The following is a 26,701-nucleotide window of genomic DNA, read 5'->3' as shown; positions in this document are numbered from 1 at the left end:
GGATGGCGCCTTGGGAGAGTGGGTTGCGGAGGGACAGTCCTGAGTGAGGGAGCCCTGTTATTATGGGAAATTAACACCGGTGCTAAGATGACAGGCATGCAGGAAAGAGGACTTAGATTCATCAACTGTTTGGTTCTGAAGGGAATCATATTTTAGTAATATAAAATAATCTTTCTCCTTGAATATTTTACAGTGGTTCTTGCTGTTGTTGTTAATGGATTAATTTGAAACAGTGACTGATTCTGTCCTTCATAGGGCCGGTGGGAAAGTCAGCAGGATGTATCTCAAGCAGTGGTTTCCAGGGGAGTAGCGCCGGCCCCCCCAGCTCTCTCTGATTGTCCCCAGAATAACCATTCTCCAGATCCAGGTGAGTTATCTTTTCACCTGTCAGTCACACCACCACAAAATGAGAGTATCTTTCACAAAGGTTTAAGTCACAATTTCCTGCTGGGAAATGACTCTTCTACTCACATCCATCCAAAGCTGTCCCTTCCGTGGCTTCATGAATTAGGTTTTTTTTGTTTGTTTTTTTTTTGGTCCGGTCGTGGGGCCTGAACTCTGGGCCTGGGCACTATCCCTCAGCTCTTCAGCTCAAGGCTAGCACTCTACCACTTGAGCCACAGCGCCACTTCCGGCTTTTTTCTTTTTGCTTATGTGGTACTGAGGAATCGAACCCAGGGCCTCAGGCATGCAAAGTAAAGCGCTCTACCACTGAGCCACCTTCCCAGCCCCATGAATTGGGGTTTGCAATGTCAAGTCTATCCTGCCTCCCTCTGATAAATACTACTCCATCCTGGTGTGTTAATCTTACTTGACTCCGTTTGCTGATACTTTGTGTTTGTCTGGTAATGGATATCCATCTGTAATGTTTTATTTTCCCATGTTATATCTTTGTGAGATTTTGATATGATTATATCATAAAATGACATGGAAACTGTTTCTCTTTATCTTCTAGAAAACTTTATGCATGCTTGGTATTTTACTATTTCCTTGATGTTTGACAGAAATCCTCTGAACTTGACTTTTCTTTTTTGGCAGGATTTTTGATTGTGGCTTGAATTTTTTTTTTTAAATATTGAGTTATTTAGATTTTTACATTTCTTATGAGTCAACTTTCATAAGTTGTTTTTCAAAATATTAACTATTTCAACTTTATTATTATTACATGGCATAGCATAGTGTTATACTTCTTTTGAGATTTGTAGGATCTCTTGTATTGTTCCTTCTTTTTATTCTGACAATGATTTTTTTTCCCTGAATAACTTGTAGCAGTTTAAAGAATGAATTAATCTTTTTTTACCAACTTTTTTTTTTTTTTTTAATTTATTTTTGGGTCCGGTCGTGGGGCCTGAACTCTGGGCCTGGGCGCTGTTCCTCAGCTCTTCAGCTCAAGGCTAGCACTCTACCACTTGAGCAACAGCGCCCCTACCGGCTTTTTTTTTTCTTTTTGCTTATGTGGTGCTGAGGAATCGAACCCAGGGCCTCAGGCATACAAGGCAAGTGCTCTACCACTGAGCCACCTTCCCAGCCCAAGAATGAATTAATCTTATAGAACCAACTTGTGGCTTTACTTTTCTTAATTATTTTCTGTTGGTTTGATTTTAAGAATTGTTTTTCACATTTCAGACCTTTTGTCATGTGCTTCCAATATTATTCAAAATATCTTAAAATTTCCTTCTGATTTTTTTTTGACCCATGGGTTATTGAGTAGCATGGTAATTTTCTCCCTCCCTCTCTCTCTCTCTATGCATGCATACATATACATATATATGTATATATATACACACACACACTAAGTGGTGTTTTATTTCTTGTTTAACTTCATTATGTCAGGAAACAGTGTCTTTAAAATTTCAACTTCTAGGTGTTATCAAATGCATTTTACACTCTTATTCTTTGGTTTGGAACAACCACTCATCTTTTAAGGAAATTAAGAAAATACAGAACAAGTGGAACTTGTTACATTTTTTTCCTTATATTGTTTCTGGCTCTATTCAGGCCTTCCCCAGACTCTTCTTTCATCCGATTACATTTCCCTTAACCAGAAACATCTCCTTGTCATGTTTCTTACAGAGGAGAATGCTCTCCTCTCTTGAGTCTCTTGCGTTCAGGGATTAGGTTTGGGGTTTGTTTGTTTTTCCTTTTTAAACAACCTGTTTTCACCAGTGATCTGGATTGCTGGCTTTCGCTTTTCAACATGTCACAGATGCTTCATGTCTCTGCCGAGAACTCAGCCACCTTTTATGTCACCTCCACCATGTTGCATGTCTTTGTTGTTTATTGGTTTTCACTGTGTCTTCTGGTCTTTGGGCTATGAACTACTTGGGTATTGTCTCTTAGTATCCCTCTCACTTGGGACTGACTAATCTTGGAGCTGTAAGTTGTTTATGGGTTGTTTATGGTTGAGAACTACTCAGTTTTCTTGAACCCTCTCCTCCCTCCTTCAATGATGGTCTTGCAAGGTTGGGTGTCTGGTGTGTAGGCACTTCATGAGAGGTTACAGCAAGCAGTTTATTCCCTAATGTACAGTTTTCCATCCCTCAAGTTGGCTGAGTGCTTGGGGTGTTCAGTCTTCCCAGACATTGCTTAAGCTTCCTTATTTTCTGTTGGGTGTGTTAATAGACGCGCTTCTTGGGACTGGTTGAGTTTCAGCAGGTGCTGGTTGTTCTCACCCCTTTGCTCTCTTGGAGCAGGAAGGTCTTCTTGAGTAGGTGCTTTCTGACAGGTACACAGTTTTCACCTTGGCTTCTCATTTCACTGTGCTCCACACTTCCCTTCTGGCTGGCCCTTTTCTGATGTCCTGTTTGCCTACCCTGTTGCCCAGGAGCCTTCCAGGTTCAGGAACTCATCATCGTCAGTGAGCGCTCAGGTCATTGTATAAACAGAGTCCTCTACATTGCCCACTCAGTGTCAGATGCCTTGTCTTGAAAATGGACCGCCACTGACTTAATTCCCTCCCTCTCTCCCTCCCTCCCTCCCTCATTGTCTCTTTTTCTCTTTCCTCCCTTTTTAAAAAAAAATATTTTTCTTGTATCTTTTTTTTTTTTTTTTTGGTTGTGGGGGCTGAACTCTGGGCCTGGGCGCTGTCCCTCAGCTGTTCAGCTCAAGACTGGTGCTCTACCACTTGAGCCACAGTGCCATTTCCGGCTTTTATCTGCTTACGTGGTGCTGAGGAATGGAACCCAGGGCCTCATGCATGCAAGGCAAGCGCTCTACCACTGAGCCAACTTCCCAGCCCTTTTTTGTATCTTCTAGTTGGATAATTTCCTCTGTTGAGCACATCCATGGAATTTTTCACTTCAGCTATTGTTTTTCCAGTTCTAGAAGTATTGTTTGCCAAGGCTTTTCTAGTTTTCTCTGCTGATATTCTCTCTCTATGCCTGTTTTGCATCCTTTTATGTAAAAAGCAAGTTTTATAAAACTTGTAAGTCAAACAAGGACTGCTATTTTTATTGACTCTTATTTTTTCAACTCATTTAGTGAGTTTTGTCACATGCGTACACACATATATCCTCACACCCATCCATGTAACTTACACCCTACTCAGCCAGTACATGGATAGGACTCCGGTGAATTCCCACCTACCATGGTCAGCCAGTGTTGTGATTTAGTTTGTTATATAGGTCACTTTGTGTCTAACTTCTTTGCACAAGCATGTCTTATGTATTCATTTCAGCATCCGTAATTCTTCTAATTACTGAGAAAATATTTCACCATTACAAGTGAATTTATTGATGTTTACTCAGTTCTCCTGCCTATGGACATTTTGGTTTTCCAGTTTGGGGTTACTGTGAATAAAACTTACTCTTTTTGTGGACATTTTTCTTGTATAAGTATTAGGAATGACATTACTGTTTTCCAGGGGTCTCATCTAGTTTTCAATTCCCTGAATTTGTTTCTAGTTGCAGTCAAGGCTGACTTGATGCACATGTTCGCTGCTTTGTGTTGCTTCTCGTTGGATCTTGCCATTCCACTCCAGTCTTCTGGGTTCCATTTGGCTTGCAATGAATTATATCTGACATTATTTTTTCCCCAGCAATTGTTTTTTAGTGACTGACTCCATTTCTCTTAGGTGTTGAAATTATTTTGCTCTCACTGTGGAAACCCCTTTTCCAAATATCAGATGTAAAAATGTAGACAGTATCCCTGTCCTCCATTCTTGCTCAGCTACTGCCTTTGGTGATGCCTGCGGCCTTTGCCTGGTTATTGCCTACATTCCTACTATCTGCCATCCTCACGCTGCAATGGTAGTTTAACTATTTATAGAGCTCTAATTGTAATTTTTTTCTCTCAGAGATGATTATCTTCTTCTGGCTCTTTATCTTAAACTTACTTTCGGCTTCTTTCCCTTTTTTGTTTTTATTTTTCCTCTTCCCTGTTTTCACCTTTTCATAAATCATTTGCCTTTTCTGAATTCTGTTGTAAGCCCCTCTTTGCTTTATCTTTTTAGTGAGTGAGTGCTCCTGTGATTATGTAGAGACCTCAAGGCCGAGTTGGCCCATTTGCCAGCTTCATTGCCACTAAGTCTGGAGTCCTGGCCTAGTGTGGAGCAGGGTCCTAGCATGGCTGTGCACCTCTGCTCTGGGAGAACACCCTTCCTCCTTAGGGTGACTTGCTACTTGTTTCCAGGTGTTACATGGACATGGTACTTTGTCATCTGTTTGGATTCCATTTCCTGTGAACCAGGGGAGGAGGAATCTTTGGTTGTGTACATATCTGCCTCTTTGATCCTAGCCTTTGGTATGTCACAGCACAGAGAACCTGTTTAATCTTTTAATAATAACACCATCTGTCTTTTAAAAATAATACCACCCTTTAAAAGACCCTGCTCATCATCTTTCTTTAGAAAATAGGAAAAATCAGAGTTGGGTAAGACCTAGTTCCTGACTACAAAGAGCTTGAAGTGTAGAGAGCTAAGCCGCTATGTTACTGATCACTGTTCTGGAGCAGAGCTTGGCACTTGTACCAGCTGTTGTCAAGAACCAAGGACAAGTTACCCTTCCGATACTTACAAGCACATTTCACCTTAGCACACTTTTAAAGCCCCCCAAGCATTGCTGTTTGATTGGTGGAAGAAAGAGCATTAAGTGTGAAGATGCCTATATAAATACTACTTTTTTTTCTAATACTGGCTTTCTAAAAGTTACTTTTTAAAGTTAATTTGTGACATTTAAAATATGTGGTAGATTTGCTTGCAGGTGAAATGCGACCGATGTGCAGGAAAGGGAGTTGGAGCATCCGTGTCACCGTTTTTGTCCTCCTTTCCCTCTGTTGCAGGACGTGGAGGCCTTGCAGCCTCCTACCTGAGTCCCGTAAAGTCCCTGGTACCTCAGATGCCAAAGCTGCTGAAGTCTCTCTTTCCTGTCCGAGATGACAGAAGGGGCAAACCGTCGTCCTCCCTTGCACATCAGGTAAGGAGCGTCCAGGAAGCGCCAGGGAACATTTTCCTGATGCACTGCTGGTGAAATTTTGCTGCACATGGCTCTGAAGCTGGAGAAAACTTTCCATCTACCTCCAGCTTCAGTGGGGGCCACAGAGCTGGGCTTGCAAACCCGGAGAAAGCTGTGATAATTCCTCTTCCGTCTCTTCAGAGATAACCGAGCTGTTTAAACTTATTGACACACTCCATCTTTTCTGCTTTTAAAAAATGCCAAGTACGCTACTAATGTGATTTATGGTAATATCACTTAGAGCAACAATAGTAAAATTTATGAAGTGCACTTAGTGTTGTTTGTGTATTGCCAAGTAGAAAATGTAATTCTATTTTTAATTCTTGATTTCATTCCTCTTTTCAAACACTCTATATCATGACCGTCCTTCCTCTCAAGCTCCTTTACTGTTTGCTTGACTGTGGATAATCTCTTCTTTCACTTTAAAATGGTCACGTGTCTTATTTTCCTTTAAGCACAAAACAAAACTTCCAGCCCCAGAATAAGTGTTAGGGAAAATGTTCAAGGGCTTTCTAGACAATCAGGAAACTTCTCTTACGCAATGTGGAGTGGAAACCCTGTTGGAAATGGAAATTCTGTCCTTATATTGCTGCTAACTCAGCAGAAAATGATAAATGAGGATTTATTTATATTCATTTAAAACCACATAAAGTGTGTGTTGTTCAAATAAGGCTTTTAATATCAGTCTTTTAAGCATGCAAGTTGCAGAAACAGGTCAGTGTTTTCTGAGACTTAACTATTTACAAGAATTGTCTAAGTTTCTGAATGCATATTCAAGGGAGATGGGATATTTATTATGAAGTTGCTGTGCAGTTACACGGTATTTTCAGTCTGTACATAGCACACACATGTAGGATGAACTGAGTGTGGAGATTCTAGGAATGTCGGCGCGGTGTCGGGAGGCAGTCAGCACAGCGCTCAGGAGTTACTGAGGGGCAGGAGCCGGCAGGCAGAGCTTCCAGTGTTGTCATCATACCCTGCACTCTTCTGAACTTCTCTGTCATTGTTTCACAGCGAAGACCCACGATCTGAGTTACCAAGGTCATGTTTTAAAAAACGCTGTTAACCTGTCCTGGTGACCCGCAGCCCACCAGGGGAAGCCCTTACATCTGCGTGTGTAAGCATGCAAGCCATTCTTGCTCACCTTCAAGTGTGATAGCCACTGTTTTTCAGTTGTTATTCAGTGAAGAAGATTGGAGTCCTTACATGTTATTGAATCAGCCCCCGTAAATAGGTACAATTATTCTCTAAGGCCATTTCCAGTTTTGACATAGCAGATCAAAGCACCTGCTTTTGCACATGAGAATTTACACACTTACTGTTCTAGCAGGAAGTGATTGCTGCTCTAGATAGGAGGGGCCAGCAGCATTAGGAACAACTCTTGAGACGGAAGGACAAGTATGATTTGTCACACTTGGGTTAAGAGATGTTCGATGGAAATACCTGTTACACTTGTTAGCAATTTTTGTTCATTCATGTGCAAATCTACTTATTTTTGAGCACGTGTGGGGAAACTGGCTTTGTGCAACTAGATCACACTTCATTTCATACTGTGAGGTAGGTCTTACTATGTAGCCTGGGTGGCCTGGAACTCTGTAATCCCTTCCAAGGATGCCAGTGTTACCACACCCCACTCATTCATACTTTCTAAGTATAGCAAAATACAAGCCTAAAGCTGGCCTTAGTGACCATGGTCTTTAGTTCCAATAGTAGAACTAAAGCATCTCAGTTGTGCATTGTACCCTCTGTGGAAGGTCTGAGGCTGTCTGTGTCTTCGTTTCCCGGATAGTGTGTCATTCTTCCCAGTGGCCTTTTCTGGGCAGTTTCTTCCAGCATGTTTTTGGGGTCCAAATCTCCTCCATGTTTCCTTCCTACCAAGAGACTGGGAGATAAAGTGATCCTATCCTCTTAGCCTCCTGTCAGTTGTCTAGCGGGCCTAGGCCAGTGTGAACCCCATGACCACTGCTGGGCAGCCCCGCTGGCCGCCTGGCTTTGCCTTCACTCTGTGCAAGCATTTAATGGGATGCTGCTTAGAAGCAGCTCAAGAGAGACTAGCACAGACACACCCCGAGGCTCCCTCTGTGTTTTGATCCTGTCTTTGCAGCCAGGGCACACACAGGCGATTATTAAATAAGCACAATCAATTTAGATGTTTAGAACAACATTAAAGGTAGAATCGGGAGAAAGACAAATTGGTGTATTTGCCTAAAAGGAATCTGTATCAAGTCTAGAGTGTAGGAACTGTTGTCAGTGATCTGGGGCTGCGTGAGATGCTGACAAGTGAATAGATGGCAGCGGCACTCGGGGTTCATGATGTGAAACAGCCCTGCAATCAAAACACAAACCAACTGGTTTGGAAGCGCACGAGAGAGCGCCCCGAAACCCACGGGCCTGGGCGGCAGCATGCCTCTCCATCTCCCCTTCCCCGGCCTTCTTCACCATCAAAAGCCATGCTCACTCATGAAAGAAGTTAAAATAACTTCCTTTGTGTGTGTCTCAGTCTCGTTCCCCGCCTGGGTTCTGTGTGGTGCCATCAGACGGCACCTAGAGGACTGCACTACTGTTCTGGAAACCAGTGACTTAAGTGGGGGTGATTTCAGAGACGTGCTTCCTGAGGAAGGGTTGGAGTCCACGTCCAAGAGGACGGAACAGAGGAAGGGTTCCAGGGGCGCGGTGCGGAGTTGGAGACCGGGACGGGAAGGAGCAGGAGGCTGAGAGCGTGGAGTGCGAGCCATGGCGGAGGGACAGCGTGGGCTCCTCTCGCTTCTGGTGTTGAGAAGCAGGACATTTGGGGAATGTGACCAGCCCAGGGACGCGCTTAGGAGAGGTGGGTCCTCCCTCCCAGCCCCCTCACATTTCCATTGGCAGACAGGGTGGAGGAGAGGAAGCAGAAGTTGTGAGCTGAGGTAGTGATTATTATCAGAGGCACTTGTAATCAGAGTGTCCTTGACATTTTCTGAAGGAATGCTCAGTTCCTGCCCTCCCTTGAGGGTCACACTGCTGGAAAGGTGAGCCACGGTGAGCCTGGTCTTGGGGACTGCTGGCATCTCAGGTCCATGGCTGCTGTTCCTCCGGCCTAGGTTGTGTACGGGTGGATTGGAAAGGATCCTCGACCTCCTCTTGTAAGCTGGAAGTTAACACTTTCTTCTTTGAGAAACGACTGTCATAACTTACAAAGTCTTGGTTCAAGCATAGTCATAAAGACTTTACATTTCTCGTTTTTTATGAGATTAGTTCTTTTGTAATCAATTCCTGTCTGAGTTCCAGAAATGCAAAGACACTGCACAGAAAGAGGTGGCAGCTGACAAAATTGCTGTCTTTGACCTTCTGATGCAAGTTTAGAAACGAATCTGGAAAATAATGAACTGCAATTAATGAAATCTGCACTCATATTCAAGTGTGTTTCTCAGACAGCACAAAAAAATAATTGAAAGAACTTCCTGCGCTCTAATTAGTTAGATTGAATTAATTGGCATGCTAGGTTTTTTCCCCCTCTATCTGGAAGTCTGTGCTCAGATGAAGCTCTTTATGTGCTTAAGTCTGGGCCCCCAAGTGGTATCATTGATTAACCTGGGGAATTAAAGTTAATGGTCAGGTTGAATTTCCACCATCAAAAGCACAGCCTGTTTCAGTTTCTGTGTGTGTCTGCACTGGGGTAGGTGGCCCTGTCCACTACAGGGCAGCCCTTCTGCTGCAGCGGGCCTCAAGTGAGCCGGCAGAGCCTCGGCGTGGCAGAGTCGGCACAGTTGGGAAGATGCTCCTGTGCCGGCCATCTTTCCTTACATGACTTTCTTCTAGGAAGTGCGGGAACACCATAATCTGTGTTCTTCCCAGTACCCTGTCTGGTCTTCCTTGGTGAAATGAGCTGTGTAAATGCATGCCTTCCTCTTGAATACGAGTGCAGCACCTTACCTAGCTAAAACGAGGCAGATGTTCGAGCCTACCATCTTCCCTAATCATTCAGGTTATTTAAGAGAGAATGCAGGTGGGCATTTCCCCTGGGATTTCATATTGCCTGCACCAAGTGGCTAAATGAGAATGTGAGATGTTACATTCCTTTGTTAGGAATTAATAGAGAAGTCTGAGCAGGCCTGTGCAGTAAGCCTTTGCTTTCTTGATTTAAAAAAAAAAAAAACGGAGGCTGGGTAAGCTTCCTGTTTTAAACACTTTTCTTTATCACTTAAGTGTCTATCAGCAATTTGTACATCTGGTAGCTAATCTGCTTAGCAACCTGGCTGCTTAGTAGGAAGGAAATTGTTTTGTATAGATACTTTCTTCCTTTAAAAAAAAACTTAATTTTATTGTTAAGGTGATATAGAGAGGGATTACAGTTATATGTCGAACTTGTTACCCCCTCTTTGAATCAGGAAAAACAACCTGAGTGAAAGGAGGATTTGGGCTAGGGTAGTGTTCATATCTCTAATCTCAGTTACTTGGGATGCAGAGATCTGGAAGACTGTGGTTGAAGGCCAGCGTGGGTAAAAAATGAGGGAAACCCCATCTCAACCAGTAAGTCAGATGTTGAGGGAGGAGCATGTTAACCAGCCCCTGAGAAGAACGGGAGACCACCCTGAAAAAGAAGAAAGAAAGGACTTGGGGGAGTGGTACAAGTGATAGAATCTTTGCCTACTCAGAGTGAGGCCCTGAGTTCAAACTTCAGTACCACAGGAAAAGAAAATTAAATTTGGACCTCAGTTCCTTTAATAACGAATTTTCAGCTCTTGCCACTGTTGGGAGACTTAACCTTACTAGGTTTCCAAAAATATTATTTTGCTGTCTAGCTTCGCCCTATACCCAGAGATACTAAGTTGGCAAACGTAGCAGCCAATCTGAAAAACGATGAATTGCATCAGCGATTGACTCCAGCACTCAGACGCCCGCTGTGCGGCAGAGGGTGGGCGTGGCTGCTGTGGCTGGTCACCTCTTGGAGTGGGCAATGTGCACTCTCCACTCCAGAGACAGGATTGCTCTCTTGTTTGGGGATGGGCAGGATGGGCAATCTTAGTCAGAACCACCAGAGAGGATATTAAGCTAGTGAGTCTGAGTGTGCCCTAGTAAAACTTGGTTTACACTGCAGAATTTGAATTTTACTGTTTTCACGTGTCATGGGTCCTTTGGATTTGTTTCCAATATTATGAATGTAAACTCTGTTTCTAAGCTGACGGGGGGTGCAGGGCCTGGGCAGGCCGGGATCCACTGCGCACATTACACCACGCTGGTCTGGCGGGCCTTTTCTCAGCCACGTCCCTGACCCGCCATCCCCTGCTCTTTTCCCTTCCAGGCGATAAGCATAACCTTTAAAAACAAAACAAAGCAACATTTCTATTGATTAGGTTATTGCTGAGACTTGAGCTTCTGGTAATTATATATGACGGATTTCCATCCATCTTGTGCTACTTTTATCAGAACATTTGAAAATTAGCAAGTGTTTTGTTGCACGCACTGCATCTTGCTTTTATTGTTTAAGTTGTTCACACTTAGCATCAAGAAAATGAGATCCTAGTTCTTGTCGTAAAATTAATGTTCTAGGCTAGGTGGTCGTGGATAGTGCCATGGCCCTGGCCACCGGGAGGCTGGGCTCTGGAGCATGGCGCTTCAGGCGTTCAGGGCTGAGGCCTGTCAGCCAGCTATGTGGGAAACCGCGACAGGGACAATTTCCATTCCAGGACAGCTCGGGCAAAAGTCTGTGCGATGCCATCTCAGTGGAAGATTCTAGTCCTTTCCCCAGCACTCTTGCACTATGTGAAGCCACGTGTCTTTCATCCTGGATGCCTAAAGTGGATCATGGTCCTTGTGTGCATCTGGGCAGGAAGGGAGAGCCTGTCTCAAAATTAACCAAGCAAAAAAGGGCCAGAGGCATGGCTCAGCATTCGCGCGCCTGCCTAGCCTCTGAGATTCCCTGAGTTCAAACCCCATCATAATTACAATCATTTTCTGTACTTGGATTTAAATCATTAGTTTGTATTTTAAGATTATATTAATTTAGACATCATTAAAATGACATTGAAGAGTTTATTTTGGTTTTGTTTTTTGATCATGGGCTTTGAACCTAAGGCCTTGGGCACATTCAGCTTGCTGGCTGGCATACTACCATTTGAACCACACCCTCAGCCCAGAAAAGTTTATTTTAAACAAGAAAATAATGCATTAGAAAAGTTTGTGTTGCTGAGCGCTGCTGGCTCACGCCTGTAATCCTAGCTACGCAGAGGCTGAGATCTGAGGTTCATGGTTCAAAGCCAGCCTGGGCAGGAACGTCTGTGAGACTCTTATCTCCAATTCATCGCAGTAAAGGTCAGAGGTGGCGCTGTGGCTCAAGTGGTAGAGCGCTAACCTTGAGCAAAAGAAGCTCAGGGACAGCGCCCAGGCCCAGAGTTAAAGGCCCAGGACTGGCCACAAAAAAAGCAAGCTTAGTGTTGAGGAAAGTCTATTTGGTGTGGGCATCTGAACGGAGGGCTTTGCACTTGGTGGGCAGGCACAGTGCATTTGAGCCACATCTTTGCCCTTTTTTGAGGCAGGGTCTTGCCTTGCCTTTTTGCCTAGGGGCAGCCTCAGAAAACAATTCCCTTATGTGTAATATCTCTCTTAGCTGGGATTCCAGGAACATGCCATTATGCCCAGTTTGTTCAGATGGCGTCTCACTAACTTTTCACTTGACCTAGCCTTTAGCCACAATCCTCCCGATCTCTCGAGGAGGAAAGTGATTATTGCTTCCTTTGACCAATGTCTCTTCTTCTGTTACCTGCCCCGCTAAAGCTGGGGCTCACCAACACAGGGTTCCTGGAGGCCTGGTGGGCAGGGCCTGGAAGGCGGTGCGGGCAGGGGTGGGTCACGGTGCCCAGCGATGGGCAGGGCAGGTGTAGCCTTGTGCTGCGGCATAGGAGTTTGTTCTTGTAGGCAGGTGAGGTTCCGGAAAAGCCCCTTGCCAAGTGAGGAGATTCTCGTCCCTTCCCCAGCATTCTTGTGCTGTGTGAAAGCCATAGCTAACAAATGGTAGTGACCGCCACACCACCTCCCTGAAACATTCCAGTTGGTTGTGCACCCACTTGCTTGTCTCTGTGGTAGACGTGGAAGCCCATGGTCCTTCCCTCTCTGTCATGAACCCACCCCAGGCTGAGCGCATTGGAGTAGAGTGGGTGAAGGCTCTGGAGACTGGCGTCTTCATGTGAAACGTCGACACTTACACTTGCGCTCACTTGCCTCAGGAGACGTCTCCCTAATATTTATAGCTGCAAAACGCTTTGCATCACTTTATTAATAGTTACCAGATGTGTCACAGGATTAATGAACTTAGAATGTGAAATGTTACAAGCTCCTGAAATAGAGGCGACACCTGCACAGGGATATGGAAAAGCATTCACATGCAAACAATAGCATTTGCAGACTTGTGCTTTTCTGTGTGAAGGAGAAGCGTGCCGTGTAGGCTCCGGCGCACTTGGCAGATGGACTTGAAGCCAGTGCCATGGAAGGTCCAGTCACCCCAACCCCGCATGCATGAGTGCATGCACACACGCATGCACACACACGCATGCACGTGGGCACGTCCCCTTCCTAAAGCTTCATCTTGTAGAGCATCCTCATCACTGCCTCCTTAGTGGCTTGGGGCTGTGACGTCACACAGCCACGCCCAGGGCTGGATGGGAGGGGGGGTTGCAGCTCTCCTCACTAGAAGAACTGTGTTCTCCAGGTACAGTGGCAGATACACAATGCCTCACACCGCCATGCTGCTTTAGCTGGCCTCAAAATACAGTTGCTCCACTCAGGAGGTATTCCGGATGGTTCCATTTGTGATTGCTTTCTCCACAGAATCCTCTCTTTGACACTCCTGTTCCATGATTCATGAAGGGTTCCTTCATTTTGGTTACTGGGTTAATACCCTCCTTTCCCCGGCACAGCGTGCCGTCTCTGGGCCTTCCCAACTCCGTGTGGGCATGGTACGAGGTGTGAGGCTCTGGACCTTTGGAGGCCTGGTGGCCCTGGCTGTGCTGGGCTTCTTCATGGAGCGTCAGAACAGGACCTGGGAGGAACTCGAGTCAGTGAGCTGCTGAGGTAGGAAGGGCAGCTTTCCCGCTTCTTCCAGACAGTCCAGTCGTCTGATCTGAATCTGACCCTGTTTAAACCCAGCGACAACAAAATGAATTTCGGCTTTCTGCTCCTTTTTCTGACTTCCTATTCCCTGCTCTAGCTCCTGTGGTTTTCCCTCGGTGAACACCGAGGAGGATGTGTCCGGGACGCTGCTTCCATCCGTTCATTCATGCTCTAGCGCCATGCTGGGAATCTCGTGACTGTGTTAACTCCATGGACTTCCACTATTCCAATCAGTTTGCATTGCATTCCCCTGCCAGGCTTTCTGGTTTTCATCCATATTCTGCTTTGTTTGCTCTGGAAGCTGATGACTTCTTGCTCCCTAGTTACGTTCTTCCTGGACAGCTGGGACCACCCTCACTGGCTCTGTCCCTTAGCACAGCCGCCAGCCTCCTTCCCTCCCACTCCCGGGAAGCACGTTGCCTCGACTGCATCTCAGCTGCGCCCAGCCGCAAGATGGCCTTTCTGCTTCCTTTCTGGATCTTCCTCATCTCTTCTTCCTGATCCTTCCTGTCCCCACTCCTCCTCCAGGCAGGCGTCTGTCCTTGCACCCAGTAGAGCTCTTGGTCAGTGTGTCTGCGATGGGCGCACTCCACGTGTGTCAGTGACGTGTGCAGCTCCCTGGCCGGGAGCGAGCCCTGCTGGGTTCCTTGCTCAGTGTGTGGTGTGGAGCCCTGGCACCTGCCTTCTGACTGGCAGGGGTGGGTTGGAGTTCTCGAGAGTTGGGAACGTGGTGGCATCCTGCCCATGCTTGTCTGCCCAGTACAAACCTGCGTGGATGTCTCCGTGCTCCCTGGGTCCCTCACCTGGCCACTTGTCTCCTCAGCCCATGCCGCGAGTCCTGGTGCAGTCTGCCTCCCCAGATCCCCGGGCCACCAGGATGGACGAGGTGAGTCACGGGGGGTGCCCCACCCTCTGCGGTGGCCCTAGCACTGGCTCTTTCACCTGCACTTCTTTCCCTCCCGGCTCCCAAGCTGCTAATGAACTGCAATGTAGGTCACTGTCTTCCTCCTGTACATTCTCCTTGTTACACTTGGCTATTTTCAACCTGTTAATCATATGATTGCTAACCTTTGAGGTGCTTGACTGCTAATGTAGTCTGCGCTTTAGTAGCCCACTGCTAGGCAGAGGGGAGTTCTATAAACAGAACAATCTCCTTCTTCTAAGTGTTTGCTTAATTCTCAGTTTTACATTTCATTCTGATTCATGGTATCAGCGTGAAAAGACTAATGCTAAGCTGGGAGAAAATAGTCTCTTATGATCCCCCGCCGATCAAAAGGCACTTCTCGTCTTATGAATAGCAAATCTGTTTGCTCCCACTGTGCCTCCATTCTCTTAGGCGATGCTGTATCTTCATAGGGAAATTTTATTTATTAAAACGTAACAGCAAAAAGCCTCAGTAATTTGAAAGAACATCACACCTATAGGCATTCCCTCCTTTCTAGAGCGTCCTTTCGCTCTGGTGTCCTCGCGGCGTCCTTGTGGTCTGGGCTGGGCGTCTTCTTCCCCAGGAGCTCACCTCTCATTCTGCAGAGACTGCTTGGGCATCCAGCAGGTCTTCCTGAGGCCCTGTAAACTCGGTGACCTCCTCAGCTCTGGACTTTCCTGCAAGTCTCTCTCCTCTCTCCTCTCATTTGAGCTCAGGGCTTTTTGCTTTCTAGGTGTGTCTGTGGCCTGAGACACTCTAACCCTAGAATGGTCTTTTTTAATGACGAGGCCAAAACTCACTGATGCCAGCCAGGTTTCCACTGCCCCGTCAACTCCAGCTCAGGCCTTTGGTAGTGGCTGAGGCTGCGGCAGCCCAGGCTTCTGCCATCTGTGGTCTCCTCACTGTACAGAGCCTTAGCCCATCCTGCCTGCCCACCAGTGACTCCAGAGAAGACATAGCACCATAAAAGCCAGAGCTCCAGCCTCTTCCTTTCCCGGCTCTGAGCAGCCAAGGGCAGAAGAGGAGAAAAGGTCAGGGCCGTAGTTGCTTCCCAGTCTTGCTTTGTGTGTGCTTCCCCTCATGGTCAGTTACCCTAAAAACTAAGATAGGAAAGAACAAATAAAACAGGTTCAAGTGGCTAAAGAAAAATGATTGAAGGGTTGCCTAATCTCTTATTTATGCTGTTGACAGTTATTGATCTATTGGATTGAATAAATTTTGCATCCCAAACATCCATCACAAAAATGGGCTGTTAATCTCAAGAGGTGCCGTTACTTTCATCCCTTGAAAGTTGCCTTGTGGGGGATAGAGGCCTCTGGAAACAGGAATATAAATGACAGTTCCCGGGAAAAACGCATGATTTATCAAACCGCTGAGTTAAGCCAAGTAACTGTAAGAGACTTATAGATCTCAGCTGTTTCCCAGTTCAAATAAATCCTGTATTTCAAATGGAAAATGACCATTCCTGGAATATAAATAATTTTTCTGTAAATATTGGGAAACATACTTCTTTTCCTGAGCAGCCCCTTTACCTCCTGCCTAATCTCCCATTCCCCATCCCTCTCCCCGTCCCTCACAGCAAGGGCCTCCCCCTGCCTGTGCACACCTCCACACGTGCTCCCCTCCCCTCCCCCTGCCTGTGCACACCTCCACAGTGCTCCCCTCCCCCTGCCTGTGCACACCTCCACACGTGCTCCCCTCCCCCTCCCCCTGCCTGTGCACACCTCCACATGTGGCCCCCTCCCCCTGCCTGTGCACACCTCCACATGTGGCCCCCTCTCCTCCCCCTGCCTGTGCACACCTCCACACGTGCTCCCCTCCCCCTCCCCCTGCCTGTGCACACCTCCACACGTGCTCCCCTCCCCCTGCCTGTGCACACCTCCACATGTGGCCCCCTCCCCTCCCCCTGCCTGTGCACACCTCCACAGTGCTCCCCCTCCCCTCCCCCTGCCTGTGCACACCTCCACATGTGGCCCCCTCCCCTCCCCCTGCCTGTGCACACCTCCACAGTGCTCCCCCTCCCCTCCCCCTGCCTGTGCACACCTCCACATGTGGCCCCCTCCCCATCCCCCTGCCTGTGCACACCTCCACAGTGCTCCCCTCCCCCTGCCTGTGCACACCTCCACACGTGCTCCCCTCCCCCTCCCCCTGCCTGTGCACACCTCCACATGTGGCCCCCTCCCCTCCCCCTGCCTGTGCACACCTCCACATGTGGCCCCCTCTCCTCCCCCTGCCTGTGCACACCTCCACACGTGCTCCCCTCCCCCTCCCCCTGCCTGTGCACACCTCCACACGTGCTCCCCCTCCCCTCCCCCTGCCTGTGCACACCTCCACACGTGCTCCCCCTCCCCTCCCCCTGCCTGTGCACACCTCCACATGTGGCCCCCTCCCCATCCCCCTGCCTGTGCACACCTCCACAGTGCTCCCCTCCCCCTCCCCCTGCCTGTGCACACCTCCACACGTGCTCCCCTCCCCCTCCCCCTGCCTGTGCACACCTCCAGTGCTCCCCTCCCCTCCCCCTGCCTGTGCACACCTCCACAGTGCTCCCCTCCCCCTGCCTGTGCACACCTCCACACGTGCTCCCCCTCCCCTCCCCCTGCCTGTGCACACCTCCACACGTGGCCCCCTCCCCCTCCCCCTGCCTGTGCACACCTCCACACGTGCTCCCCCTCCCCTCCCCCTGCCTGTGCACACCTCCACACGTGCTCCCCTCCCCCTGCCTGTGCACACCTCCACATGTGGCCCCCTCCCCATCCCCCTGCCTGTGCACACCTCCACAGTGCTCCCCTCCCCCTGCCTGTGCACACCTCCACATGTGGCCCCCTCCCCTCCCCCTCCCTGTGCACACCTCCACATGTGGCCCCCTCCCCTCCCCCTCCCTGTGCACACCTCCACATGTGGCCCCCTCCCCCTGCCTGTGCACACCTCCACAGTGCTCCCCTCCCCCTGCCTGTGCACACCTCCACACGTGCTCCCCTCCCCCTCCCCCTGCCTGTGCACACCTCCACAGTGCTCCCCTCCCCTCCCCCTCCCTGTGCACACCTCCACATGTGGCCCCCTCCCCCTCCCTGTGCACACCTCCACAATGCTCCCCCTCCCCTCCCCCTGCCTGTGCACACCACACCTCCACACAGCCCCCCCCCCTCCCCACCATCCCCTTGGAGAGCTTGGCCTCACCTGTCTGTCCTCTGCCCGCCATGCGGGCTTCCTGACTGCAGTGTCCCAGACCAGGGGCGCCCAGCCCCGACCCGGCCTCCGGAAGGACGGTCAGGGCAGTGACCGGCCCTGACTCAGCCTGGGCCCAGCTCGGGCTGCCGGCCTTCTAGAACTCTCAGAGCCCTTGCTGGAGCAGCGCTCCCTAGGCCGGGATCCTCTTCGCCTCCCCGCGGGATGGGGGCCTCCGTGCCGCCCGCCCCGGCCTGCCCCGGCCTGGCCTCCGTGCCGCCCGCCCCGGCCTGCCCCCGCCTGGCCTGGCCTCCGTGCCGCCCGCCCCGGCCTGCCCCCGCCTGGCCTGGCCTCCGTGCCGCCCGCCCCGGCCTGGCCTCCGTGCCGCCCGCCCCGGCCTGCCCCCGCCTGGCCTGGCCTCCGTGCCGCCCGCCCCGGCCTGGCCTCCGTGCCGCCCGCCCCGGCCTGCCCCCGCCTGGCCTGGCCTCCGTGCCGCCCGCCCCGGCCTGGCCTCCGTGCCGCCCGCCCCGGCCTGGCCGGCGCGAGTGTGTCATTCAGGGGTGGACCCGCTGCCGGCAGGGCCTCGGGTCAGCAGCTCCCGGGTGGGCCCGGAGCCCGGCCGCCATCCTGGCCCCAGACCTCAAGTCGGGCCGCCATTGTCAGCCGCGCTTTCCTTCCTTCCTTCCCGCCCTAGGCCCAGCGAGGCAGCCCGGGGCCCAGCGCGGCCGTGGAGGCCCCGGCGCCCGCCGCCCCCGCCGCCGAGGCCGCCGACGGCCCCCCCAGCCCGCTGAGCGAGGCCTCCAGCGGCTACTTCTCCCACAGCGTGTCCACCGCCACCCTGTCGGACGCGCTGGGGCCCGACGCCCCGGCCCCCGCCCCGGCCCCGGGCCCCGCCGCCCCCGCCGCCGAGCCCGCCCCGACGCCGCCCGGGCAGAGCCCCCCGGCGCCCCCCGCTTCCCCGTTCAGGATCCAGAAGGTGCGGACCTCGGAGCTGAAGTCTTTCTCCCGCATGCTGGGCGGCGGGCCCGGGGAGGCCCCGGCCCCCGAGGCGCCCGGCCCAGGGAGGCCCGAGGCGGGCTCCGACTCCGAGGAGGCCGGCGAGCTCCCCGACTGGCTCCGAGAGGGCGAGCACGTGGTCGTGGGCGCCAACAAGACGGGCACCGTGCGCTATGTCGGGCCCACCGACTTCCAGGAGGGCACCTGGGTCGGCGTGGAGCTGGACCTGCCGTCAGGTAGGAATCATCGCCACGGCCTCCCCAGGTCCTGGGGCCTGAACTCGGGGCCTGGGCGCTGTCCCCAGCCTCCGGGCTCGAGGGGAGCGCCCCACCACGAGCCACAGCCCCACTGCCAGTGTTTATTGGAGATGAGCCACACAGACTTTCCTGCCCGGGCTGGCTTTGAACCGCCATCCTCAGATGTCAGCCTCCTGAGTAGCTGGGATGACAGGCGTGAGCCACCAGTGCCCAGCTCTCAGGAGACAGTTTCTGAATTTGGGGTGCTCTGGATTTGGGGTGGCTTTAACAGCATTTTCAGGAAATCTTAGGCTGCCCGGGCCGTTTGAGCTCCTGGGCTCCAGCAAATTTCCTGTCTCTGCCTCCCAAGTAGCTAGGACTACAAGCCACATCGCTGGCCTAGCTTTCAAAAACAAACATTCCAGTTTTCTTTTTTTCTTTCTTTCTTTTTTTTTTTTTTGGTCGGTCGTGGGTCTTGAACTCTGGGCCTGGGCACTGTCCCTCAGCTCTTCAGCTCAAGGCGAGCGCTCTACCACTTGAGCCACAGCGCCACTTCCAGTTTTCTAATACTTTATTGCAATCCTAGGGCTTGAACTCAGGGCCTGAGTGCTGTCCCTGGGCTGATTTTTCTCTAGGCTAGCTCTCTACCGCTTTGAGCCACAAGTCCACTGGCTTTTTGGTGATGAATTTGCAGAAGGTTATATGTGCGGTGGCCAGTCTCCTGAGCAGATGCGGTGTTGATCATTTTGAGGCGTGTTATTGGAGTGCCCTCACCATTCACCTTTCTCCCAGCCATGAGAGAGGGCCGGGACTTGCCCCAAGTCTTCCAGGTCTGTGCAGGGCCGGGCAGGGTGCTTGTGGCACGGGGCGTCCTCATCCGGACACGGCACTGCAGGAGCTCGGCCTCCAAGTTGAGGTCAAAGTGCCAGGCTTCCCGCGGGGCAGCCTGGCCACGCCTGCCAGGCTCGGTGGGGGGCTGGAGCTGAGCTCTTTTGGGGTGTACCATTGGGCCTGAGCCTGGCTTGTGTCACCGACCCGAGGCTGGCCAGGCCCCCCACTGGCTGCAGACAAGTTCCAAGGGTGACTGCTTTGTCGCCTGCGTCACCAGGCTTTGTGCTGCGCTGTGAAGTCACTCTCTGCTTTTGAAAATAATTTGGCAGGGAATAGCTTGCATTGGAAGTAGTTCTAGAAGATTAATGTAGCATAGACTGGAAAAGAAATTAAGGCCATTTCTCCTGACGTGTAAAGGGAAATTCAGAAGGCGTTTGTGTCTGCAGATGAGTGGAGGAATTAAAAGGTCTGGGCATTGAGTCTGAGGTCTCGAGTTTGAGGCCAATCTATACTCAGAAGATTTAAAGGGAGATTAGTGAGTAATTCATCCCAACAAGACATAAAACTCAGCACACAACATGTTCTCATTTATAGTCTAGATTCCAAAGATATTTTGTTGAATGAAAGAGTCTCATTTATCTAAGTTGAACTTTTATTTTAAAGGGGTAAAATAGTAAACAAACATGCACATAAAATTTGGAGGGCAGGGCTGGGAAGGTGGCTTAGAGGTGGACTGCTTGCCTAGCATGCATGAAGCCCTGGGTTCCAGTCCTCAGTACCACATACACAGAAAAAGCCAAAAAGCTGTGGCTCAAGGAGTAGAGTGCTAGTCTTGAGCAAAAGAAGCTCAGGGACAGTGCCTAGGCCTTGACTTGAAGCCCCAGGACTACCCCCCCCCCAAATAACCCTCTGAGTAATATGACGCACATAAAATGTGGGGTGCAAGTGTGGGTGTAGTGGTGGGTACCTATCAAGAGCAGGGCCCTGAGTTCAAACCCAGCACTCCTGCCACCTCCTGGGGACATAATGTGCCAAGGGGATAGAGGAGGGGGGCGGGAACACCCTGCATGCCGTGTATGGGTGTGAACACTGCACAGGTTGGGCAGGGCTGAATCCCGGCCACCATGTCCATGTGAGCCCGAGGGGCTGTCTGGAGGGTGCGCCCGCAGGCTCCCGGGGCGCTGTCCTGCCAGCGAGTGTAGCTCCAGGCAGAAAGCATTGGAGGGTGGGAGCCTAGCACGTCTTAGAGAACAGAATATGGAGAGCGAGTGTGCAGGAAGCCTGTCCAGGGCACGTCTCAGCTCGTCAGGCTGGAGAGGACCCGGGCCGGCCCGGCGCTGGCCATGGGCATGCAGAGCTGTAGTCCAGTCAGAGAAGAAAGGACAGAGGGGAGGAGCGCCCATGAGAACAGGCCAGAGGAAGCGCTGGTAGTGGAGGTGGACAGGCCCAGGGGCACTTGGGAGGGACTGCGCCCAGGCGGACCTGAGGTGCGGACAGCCATGTGGGATGCGTGGAGGGCTGGGCTGGGGTCTGAACCGGGGCCTGCATGGTGTGGGGCCTCCACAGCTCAGACTGCAGCTGAGAGAGAAGCGGGAGGTGGAGTGTCCAGACAGCATGAAGGACTGGAGGGCTGGGAAAGTGGGCTTCGGCCATGCTGGAGGCCCGGGGGGGTGGGGGCGCGGGGCAGAGACGTCACTGGGGCCTCTGCGCAGATGCACGGAGAACTTGTGCTTCTAGATCTTGTCCCCTGTCGCCCCGGGCGCCGGGTGGCGCTGTCTGCGCCCGCAGCACCCCCTTCGCCTTTGCACCGGGATGGTGGCTGGCGCGGCGCGGCGTGGGCCTGGCTGCTGTCAGGAAAAGTGACTCTGCCAGCCGCACCCTGTCTCCGCATTTGCACGCGCAAGGCGGGAGCTGCGCGTGCACACGAGCCAGCCCCGCCCCCGGGTGGCCTGCTGTGTTCACCCCCCATCTGTCACCTCCCAAATGGGGCCACCAGTCCTGGGCCTCTGGTGCGCTCACCTGCACCCGGACGGATTTGCCGCGGGGTTTGGGGGGTGCCGATGGGTGTGGGGGGTGTCTCGATGGGTGTGGGGGGTGTCGATGAGTGTGGGGGGTGCCAATGGGTGTGGGGGGTGTCGATGGGTGTGGGGGGTGCCGATGGGTGTGGGGGGTGTCGATGGGTGTGGGGGGTGTCGATGGGTGTGGGGGGTGCCGATGGATGTGGGGAGCGGCGCACGCGCACGCGCGGCCCTCCTTGATGCTGTCCTCTCCTCCCTTCCCTGCAGGAAAGCATGACGGCTCGGTCGGCGGGAAGCAGTATTTCAAGTGCAACCCGGGCTACGGGCTGCTGGTGCGGCCCAGCCGAGTCCGCAGGGCCCCGGGCGCTGGGCGCAGGCGCAGCTCCCGGCCTCCGGGCGCCCCTGAGGCCCGCCGGAGTGCCACCCTCTCGGGCTCCACCACCAACCTGGCCTCGCTGACTGCTGCCCTGGCCAAGGTGGACAGGCCCAAGAACCCTGAAAACCGCAAGTCCTGGGCCAGCTGAGCCGCACGTCCAGGTGGTGCCACTGCCAGAGAGCCGGGCCCTCCGGCCGCAGGGCGCCCGGGCCCACCCGGGAGCGAGGCCAGGAAGGCCTTTGGCACACCGCCCGGCCGGTGACCGCTCGCGCCCGTCCTCCCTGGGTCCCTGGAAACTAACTTTCTTCTACGGTGGCGGCCGAGGCCCACGCAGGGCCGCGTCGGGGAGGGGCCGGAAGTTCCTGGAGGGGGAACAGGTCGGGACCGGACCGGGGATCGGCCGGGGACCGGCCCCGCTGCCCCCGCCGCGCACAGGCCCGGCCTTCCGTCTGCGCTGTGGACCTCGCTGCCTCTAAACGCTTCCTCTAACGCGTGCCTTCCTAACCAGCCGGCCGCCCTGTGCCGGGCCTGGCGTGGTCCATCTTTCTGCCATTTTCCCTGACCAGGGTGCTTGGAATATATTTATTTCTATTTATTTTTCAAAAGCTGATGCCACTTGCGACCACAATCGTCCCCGCCCTGCGCGGGATGTCTGGGCCCCAGCCCTGCCCTCCCCCCCCCCCCCCCGCGGGCTCCCCCCCTGCCCTCCCCCCCGCGGGCTCCCCCCCCTGCCCCCCCCCGGCTCCCCCCTGCCCTCCCCACATGCGGGCTCCCCCCCCCGCCCTCCCCCGCGGGCTCCCCGACCCCAGGCGGCTGCCTTCCTGGGTGCAGCTGTGCTTTGGGGGACCAAGGCCCTGACAGTCTCTGGAGCCGCGCCTTTCTCCTCAGGCAGCCGCCCCCACGGCCTGTGAGCGGGCGGGCAGGTCAGGGTAGGCCGGGGCCGGGCTGGCAGGGGCCCGGGGTCAGGCAGGGCGGGCAGGGCAGGGCAGGGGGCCCGGGGTCCGGCAGGGCAGGGCGGGCCGGGCCGGCAGGGGCGCCGCCCTGCTCCGCCACCCTTTCCCCCCGCGCCCTGTGATCCCTGGGCCGGAATCTGCCCCGTCCTTTCCTGGCTCGCGTGTGCCCTCGCATTTAACCTAACGACGTCCAGCGGGCATGGTTGCGGGCCTGCTGCTCGGGGCGCCCGCGCCCTTTGAGGAGCAGACCAGGCTCCCTGGCTCGGGGTGGGGAGGGGGCTGCGGTGGGGGTGGGGACAGCTCGCCGTAGGCCTTGTCGGACCCTGTGGCCTTCCCGGCCTCTGCTCGGGCGCGCTGGGTGCCGGAGCCCGGCATGCGCATGCGCCCCAGCGTGGCCGCGCTGCCCGCCCTGGCCAGAGGCTGGCGCAGGCGTGGTACCGCGGTGCCCACGGCCCCTGCAGGTGTGGCCTCGGCCGGGGGACCCCGCGCCTCCCGACCCAGGGCCGCAGGGAGGTCCCGGGGCGGCCAGGGAGGCCCGGCTCGGTTCTCATCTTCCCCGAATTTTGGCGACTGGGAGCGTGTGTCGCCGAGCCGGGGCTCGCTTCTGCCTCGCTCCCCTCCCGGGCCCACGCACCAAAGCTCCGGATGGGCATCGCGGCATCGCGGCCCAGCGCGGAGGTTTTCCAGCAGGAGGCCCGGGCCCCGAGGGCGGCGAGGCCGCGTGCTGTGTGTGTGTGTGGGGGGCGGTGCTGCAGGCCCGAGGCGCTCGGCCCGGTAACCCGGATGCCACGCCGGGGCCGCCCGCTCCGCTCAGGCTCGCCTTGCCCGGCTCCTCTCCGTCTGGCGGCTTCGGGGACCCCCCTCTCCCTTTATCCAGCCCTCACCCCTCAGGCCTGGCCTCTGGGGTCCCCTAGCCCCGCGCACCCGGAGCTCCGGAGCCCAGGATGCCCAGGCACACGCGTGGGCCGTGCAGCTGTCCCGTGGCCTGGGGCTGAGGTGCGGGATGCGGGCGCCCCGGCCGGCCTCCCTCCGGCCCCCTCCGCCCCCCCCCCACGTCCCGTGGCCCAGCGTGGCTGTGGGTCGGGGGATGGCGGGAGTGGGGAGCTTGTCCCGCTGGTGTTCCCCGGGCTGACTCCGGTTCTCAGGGGCGCGGCCGGCCCGGCCTCCGCGGGGACCCCTTCCCCCGGCCCGGCGTCGTTCCTGCCGCTCTCCGGTGCGCGCAGACCGACACTAACCTGTGACCGCGTCCAAGATGGTCACCCAGAGGTCGGAGAGGGCAGAGGGTGGCTGCAGTGGCGATTGATTCCAGGCGCCCAGAGCGCGCAGGAGGGCTGAGGGGCCGGCGACTGCCGTGGACCTGACCCCGGACCAGCTGGCCAGGTGCTGGGTGCGGGACTGAGGGGCCCTGGGTGCAGCCGGGCCCGCCTGGCCGGCCGCTCCGGCGCGGCTCCGCGTCCCTGCTGCCTGCCGTGAGCGGCTCCGGCTCCCGCGTGGCCAGCCCGGCGCGTCCATCCCAGGCGTCCCGCGGCACGCGGTGCCCCGACACGGGAGCCTCGGGACAGCCGCTCGGAGCGGGCTGAGGGAAGGAGAACTTCACAGACAAGTGCTTTGGTTCCAGGATTATCAAATGTTTAAAAACACTCAAAGACTGTCATGAACTGTAAAGACTTGGATCGTTTGTATGCTGTGCTGAGCTCAGCCACTGTCCTTCTGTACCGTACGTGCCTCTCACCAATGGCCACAGCTTCCAAATAAACCGGACGGGCTCTGGCTGGGGTCGGCTGTCACTTTCCCGCCGCCGCCTCCGCGCAGGGCTGTGCTGCCGCGCCCGGCCTTGGCTCTCCTGGATGCAGACTGACGGCAGGCCCGGCCCAGGCCCCGGCTCGCGGCGCCCGGCCCCGGCTCCGGGAGCCCTGGAAGAAGCCAGGAGCTGGCACGAACCTGGGAGAGCCCCTGCCTAGGGTAAGGGGCGCTCACCCCACCAAGGGCGGCTTCATCCGCTTCAACCCGCATGGAGGTCAGGACGGGGGGCAGAGGACTTGTGTCTACACCCGGAAAGGTGCTTTGGGAAGGGAAGAGGACTCTGGCCGTGGCTGGCACGGGTCTGGGGGTGCCGGGGGCTGTGGGCTGGTGCTGGTGCTGGTGCGCTCGTGCCCGGAGGGCTGGCCACTGAGCTGGGGAGCCCGCGCCTCCTTTCCTCCGCCCAGGCCCAGGCCGGGGTGAAGGAACCCCACTGGGGCTGTGGGGCAGGGTGGGGGAGCCCTGGCCGCCTGAGCCAGCCTGGTTTTGTGCAGACTTGTTCTGAGATAGGCGCCACCAAGGAGGGACAGACACGCGACAGCTGGGAGCGGCTCTGGCGCTGAACGAAACGAGGCAGGAATCTGGCGGAATGGATGCCGCTCTGAGGAGAAATCGTACTTTTAAGCAGCTGCTTTCTTGCAACTCAATGAGATGTCTACATCCGAGTTTTTTTCCCCCCAGTTGCTCAGACCCCAGAGTGGGCTCTGTGGATGTCAAGTGTATTCACTTAGTCACCTGTCTCCGGTCTAGCTGTGAGCAGCTAATTCGTTCAATGGAGGCAACACGTCCTGCTGGGCTTGGTGGCAGGGGACCCTGGAGCGCAGCCGGCACCGCGGGGCCTGGGCTGAGGGGGAGGGGCAGCCAGGGGACAGGCCCGTGCGCCGCGCGGCTGACGGCCTCAGGAGCAGATGGACACATCTCTTCCGTCCCCATCTCATTCATGCTGCCAGCATCCACCACTGCTGCCATCAGGTGTGGGCAGCTTTAAAAAGTTCCCACCCCCCATTGTATTAAAAAAAACAACAACAGAAAAAACCCAGGGGTTTCCCTGGGGAGGGAAGGCCCGTGGCTCCCGTGGTGGGGAGGGAAGGCCCGTGGCTCCCGTGGTGGGGAGGGAAGGCCCGTGGCTCCCGTGGTGGGGAGGGAAGGCCCGTGGCTCCCGTGGTGGGGAGGGAAGGCCCGTGGTGAGGGAAGGCCCGTGGCTCCCGTGGTGGGGAGGGAAGGCCCGTGGCTCCCGTGATGAGGGAAGGCCCGTGGCTCCCGTGGTGGGGAGGGAAGGCCCGTGGCTCCCGTGGTGGTGAGGGAAGGCCCATGGCTCCCGTGGTGGGGAGGGAAGGCCCGTGGCTCCCGTGGTGGGGAGGGAAGGCCCGTGGCTCCCGTGGTGGGGAGGGAAGCTGGGCATGCGTCCTCCAGCCCCATCAGTTCCATGCGAGCAAAACCAGAGCACAGCTTCAGCTTTGATGGGTCTAGCTGTTCAAGCTGGTCTCAGGAAGCTGCTCCGTGGCGCTAGAGCGGCTGAGGGTGTGGCCTGGAGTGGGAAAAGCCCCTGGTCGCAGTCTGGGAGCAGGGGTGGCTTAGGGTCTCTGTGAGGCCTGTCCCGTGGCCGGCCAGGGGCTCCGCCTGCTCTAGATGGGCTTAGCCAAGCGGTGCTTAGTGCTGCGACCCATTTCCCGTGACTCCCAGCCTCCCCAATCCCGAGAAACAGAGGCAAAGCAGGAGCTCAGTACAGCATCCACCTGCCTACCTGCCACAGGGCCCCGCGTCCCATCACGCACGCTGCCTGCTGTTTCTTAACAAGATAACAGGAAGCAGAAGGGAACTGGTGTTTAGAACAGCGCGCACGGAGTGCCAGGCCCTTCCCAAATG

General features: G+C 54.5%; 1 protein-coding gene across 3 annotated transcripts in view; it reads left to right on the top strand.

Moving 5' to 3' along the window:
• Positions 1–23,301, top strand: part of Kif13b (kinesin family member 13B) — a 138,476-nt gene extending 115,175 nt beyond the window's left edge. The window contains exons 36-40 of one of the 3 annotated variants that reach the window (XM_070016777.1): positions 256–367; positions 5,278–5,411; positions 14,359–14,421; positions 18,320–18,601; positions 21,974–23,301. In XM_070016777.1, the coding sequence (XP_069872878.1) occupies positions 256–367; positions 5,278–5,411; positions 14,359–14,421; positions 18,320–18,601; positions 21,974–22,165 (783 nt within the window). In that variant the 3' untranslated portion in view covers positions 22,166–23,301. Of the gene's footprint in view, positions 1–255; positions 368–5,277; positions 5,412–14,358; positions 14,422–18,319; positions 18,858–21,973 lie in introns of all 3 variants that reach the window. The other 2 variants (XM_070016775.1, XM_070016776.1) reach the window with 2 other exon arrangements.
• The last annotated feature ends 3,400 nt before the right edge of the window (positions 23,302–26,701 follow it).

The sequence above is a fragment of the Dipodomys merriami genome, unplaced genomic scaffold, assembly GCF_024711535.1.
Source record: "Dipodomys merriami isolate MVZ:Mamm:240054 unplaced genomic scaffold, mDipMer1.0.p SCAF_12, whole genome shotgun sequence".
Classification (NCBI taxonomy): Eukaryota; Metazoa; Chordata; class Mammalia; order Rodentia; family Heteromyidae; genus Dipodomys; species Dipodomys merriami.
This window is presented reverse-complemented; position numbering and strand designations above follow the sequence as displayed.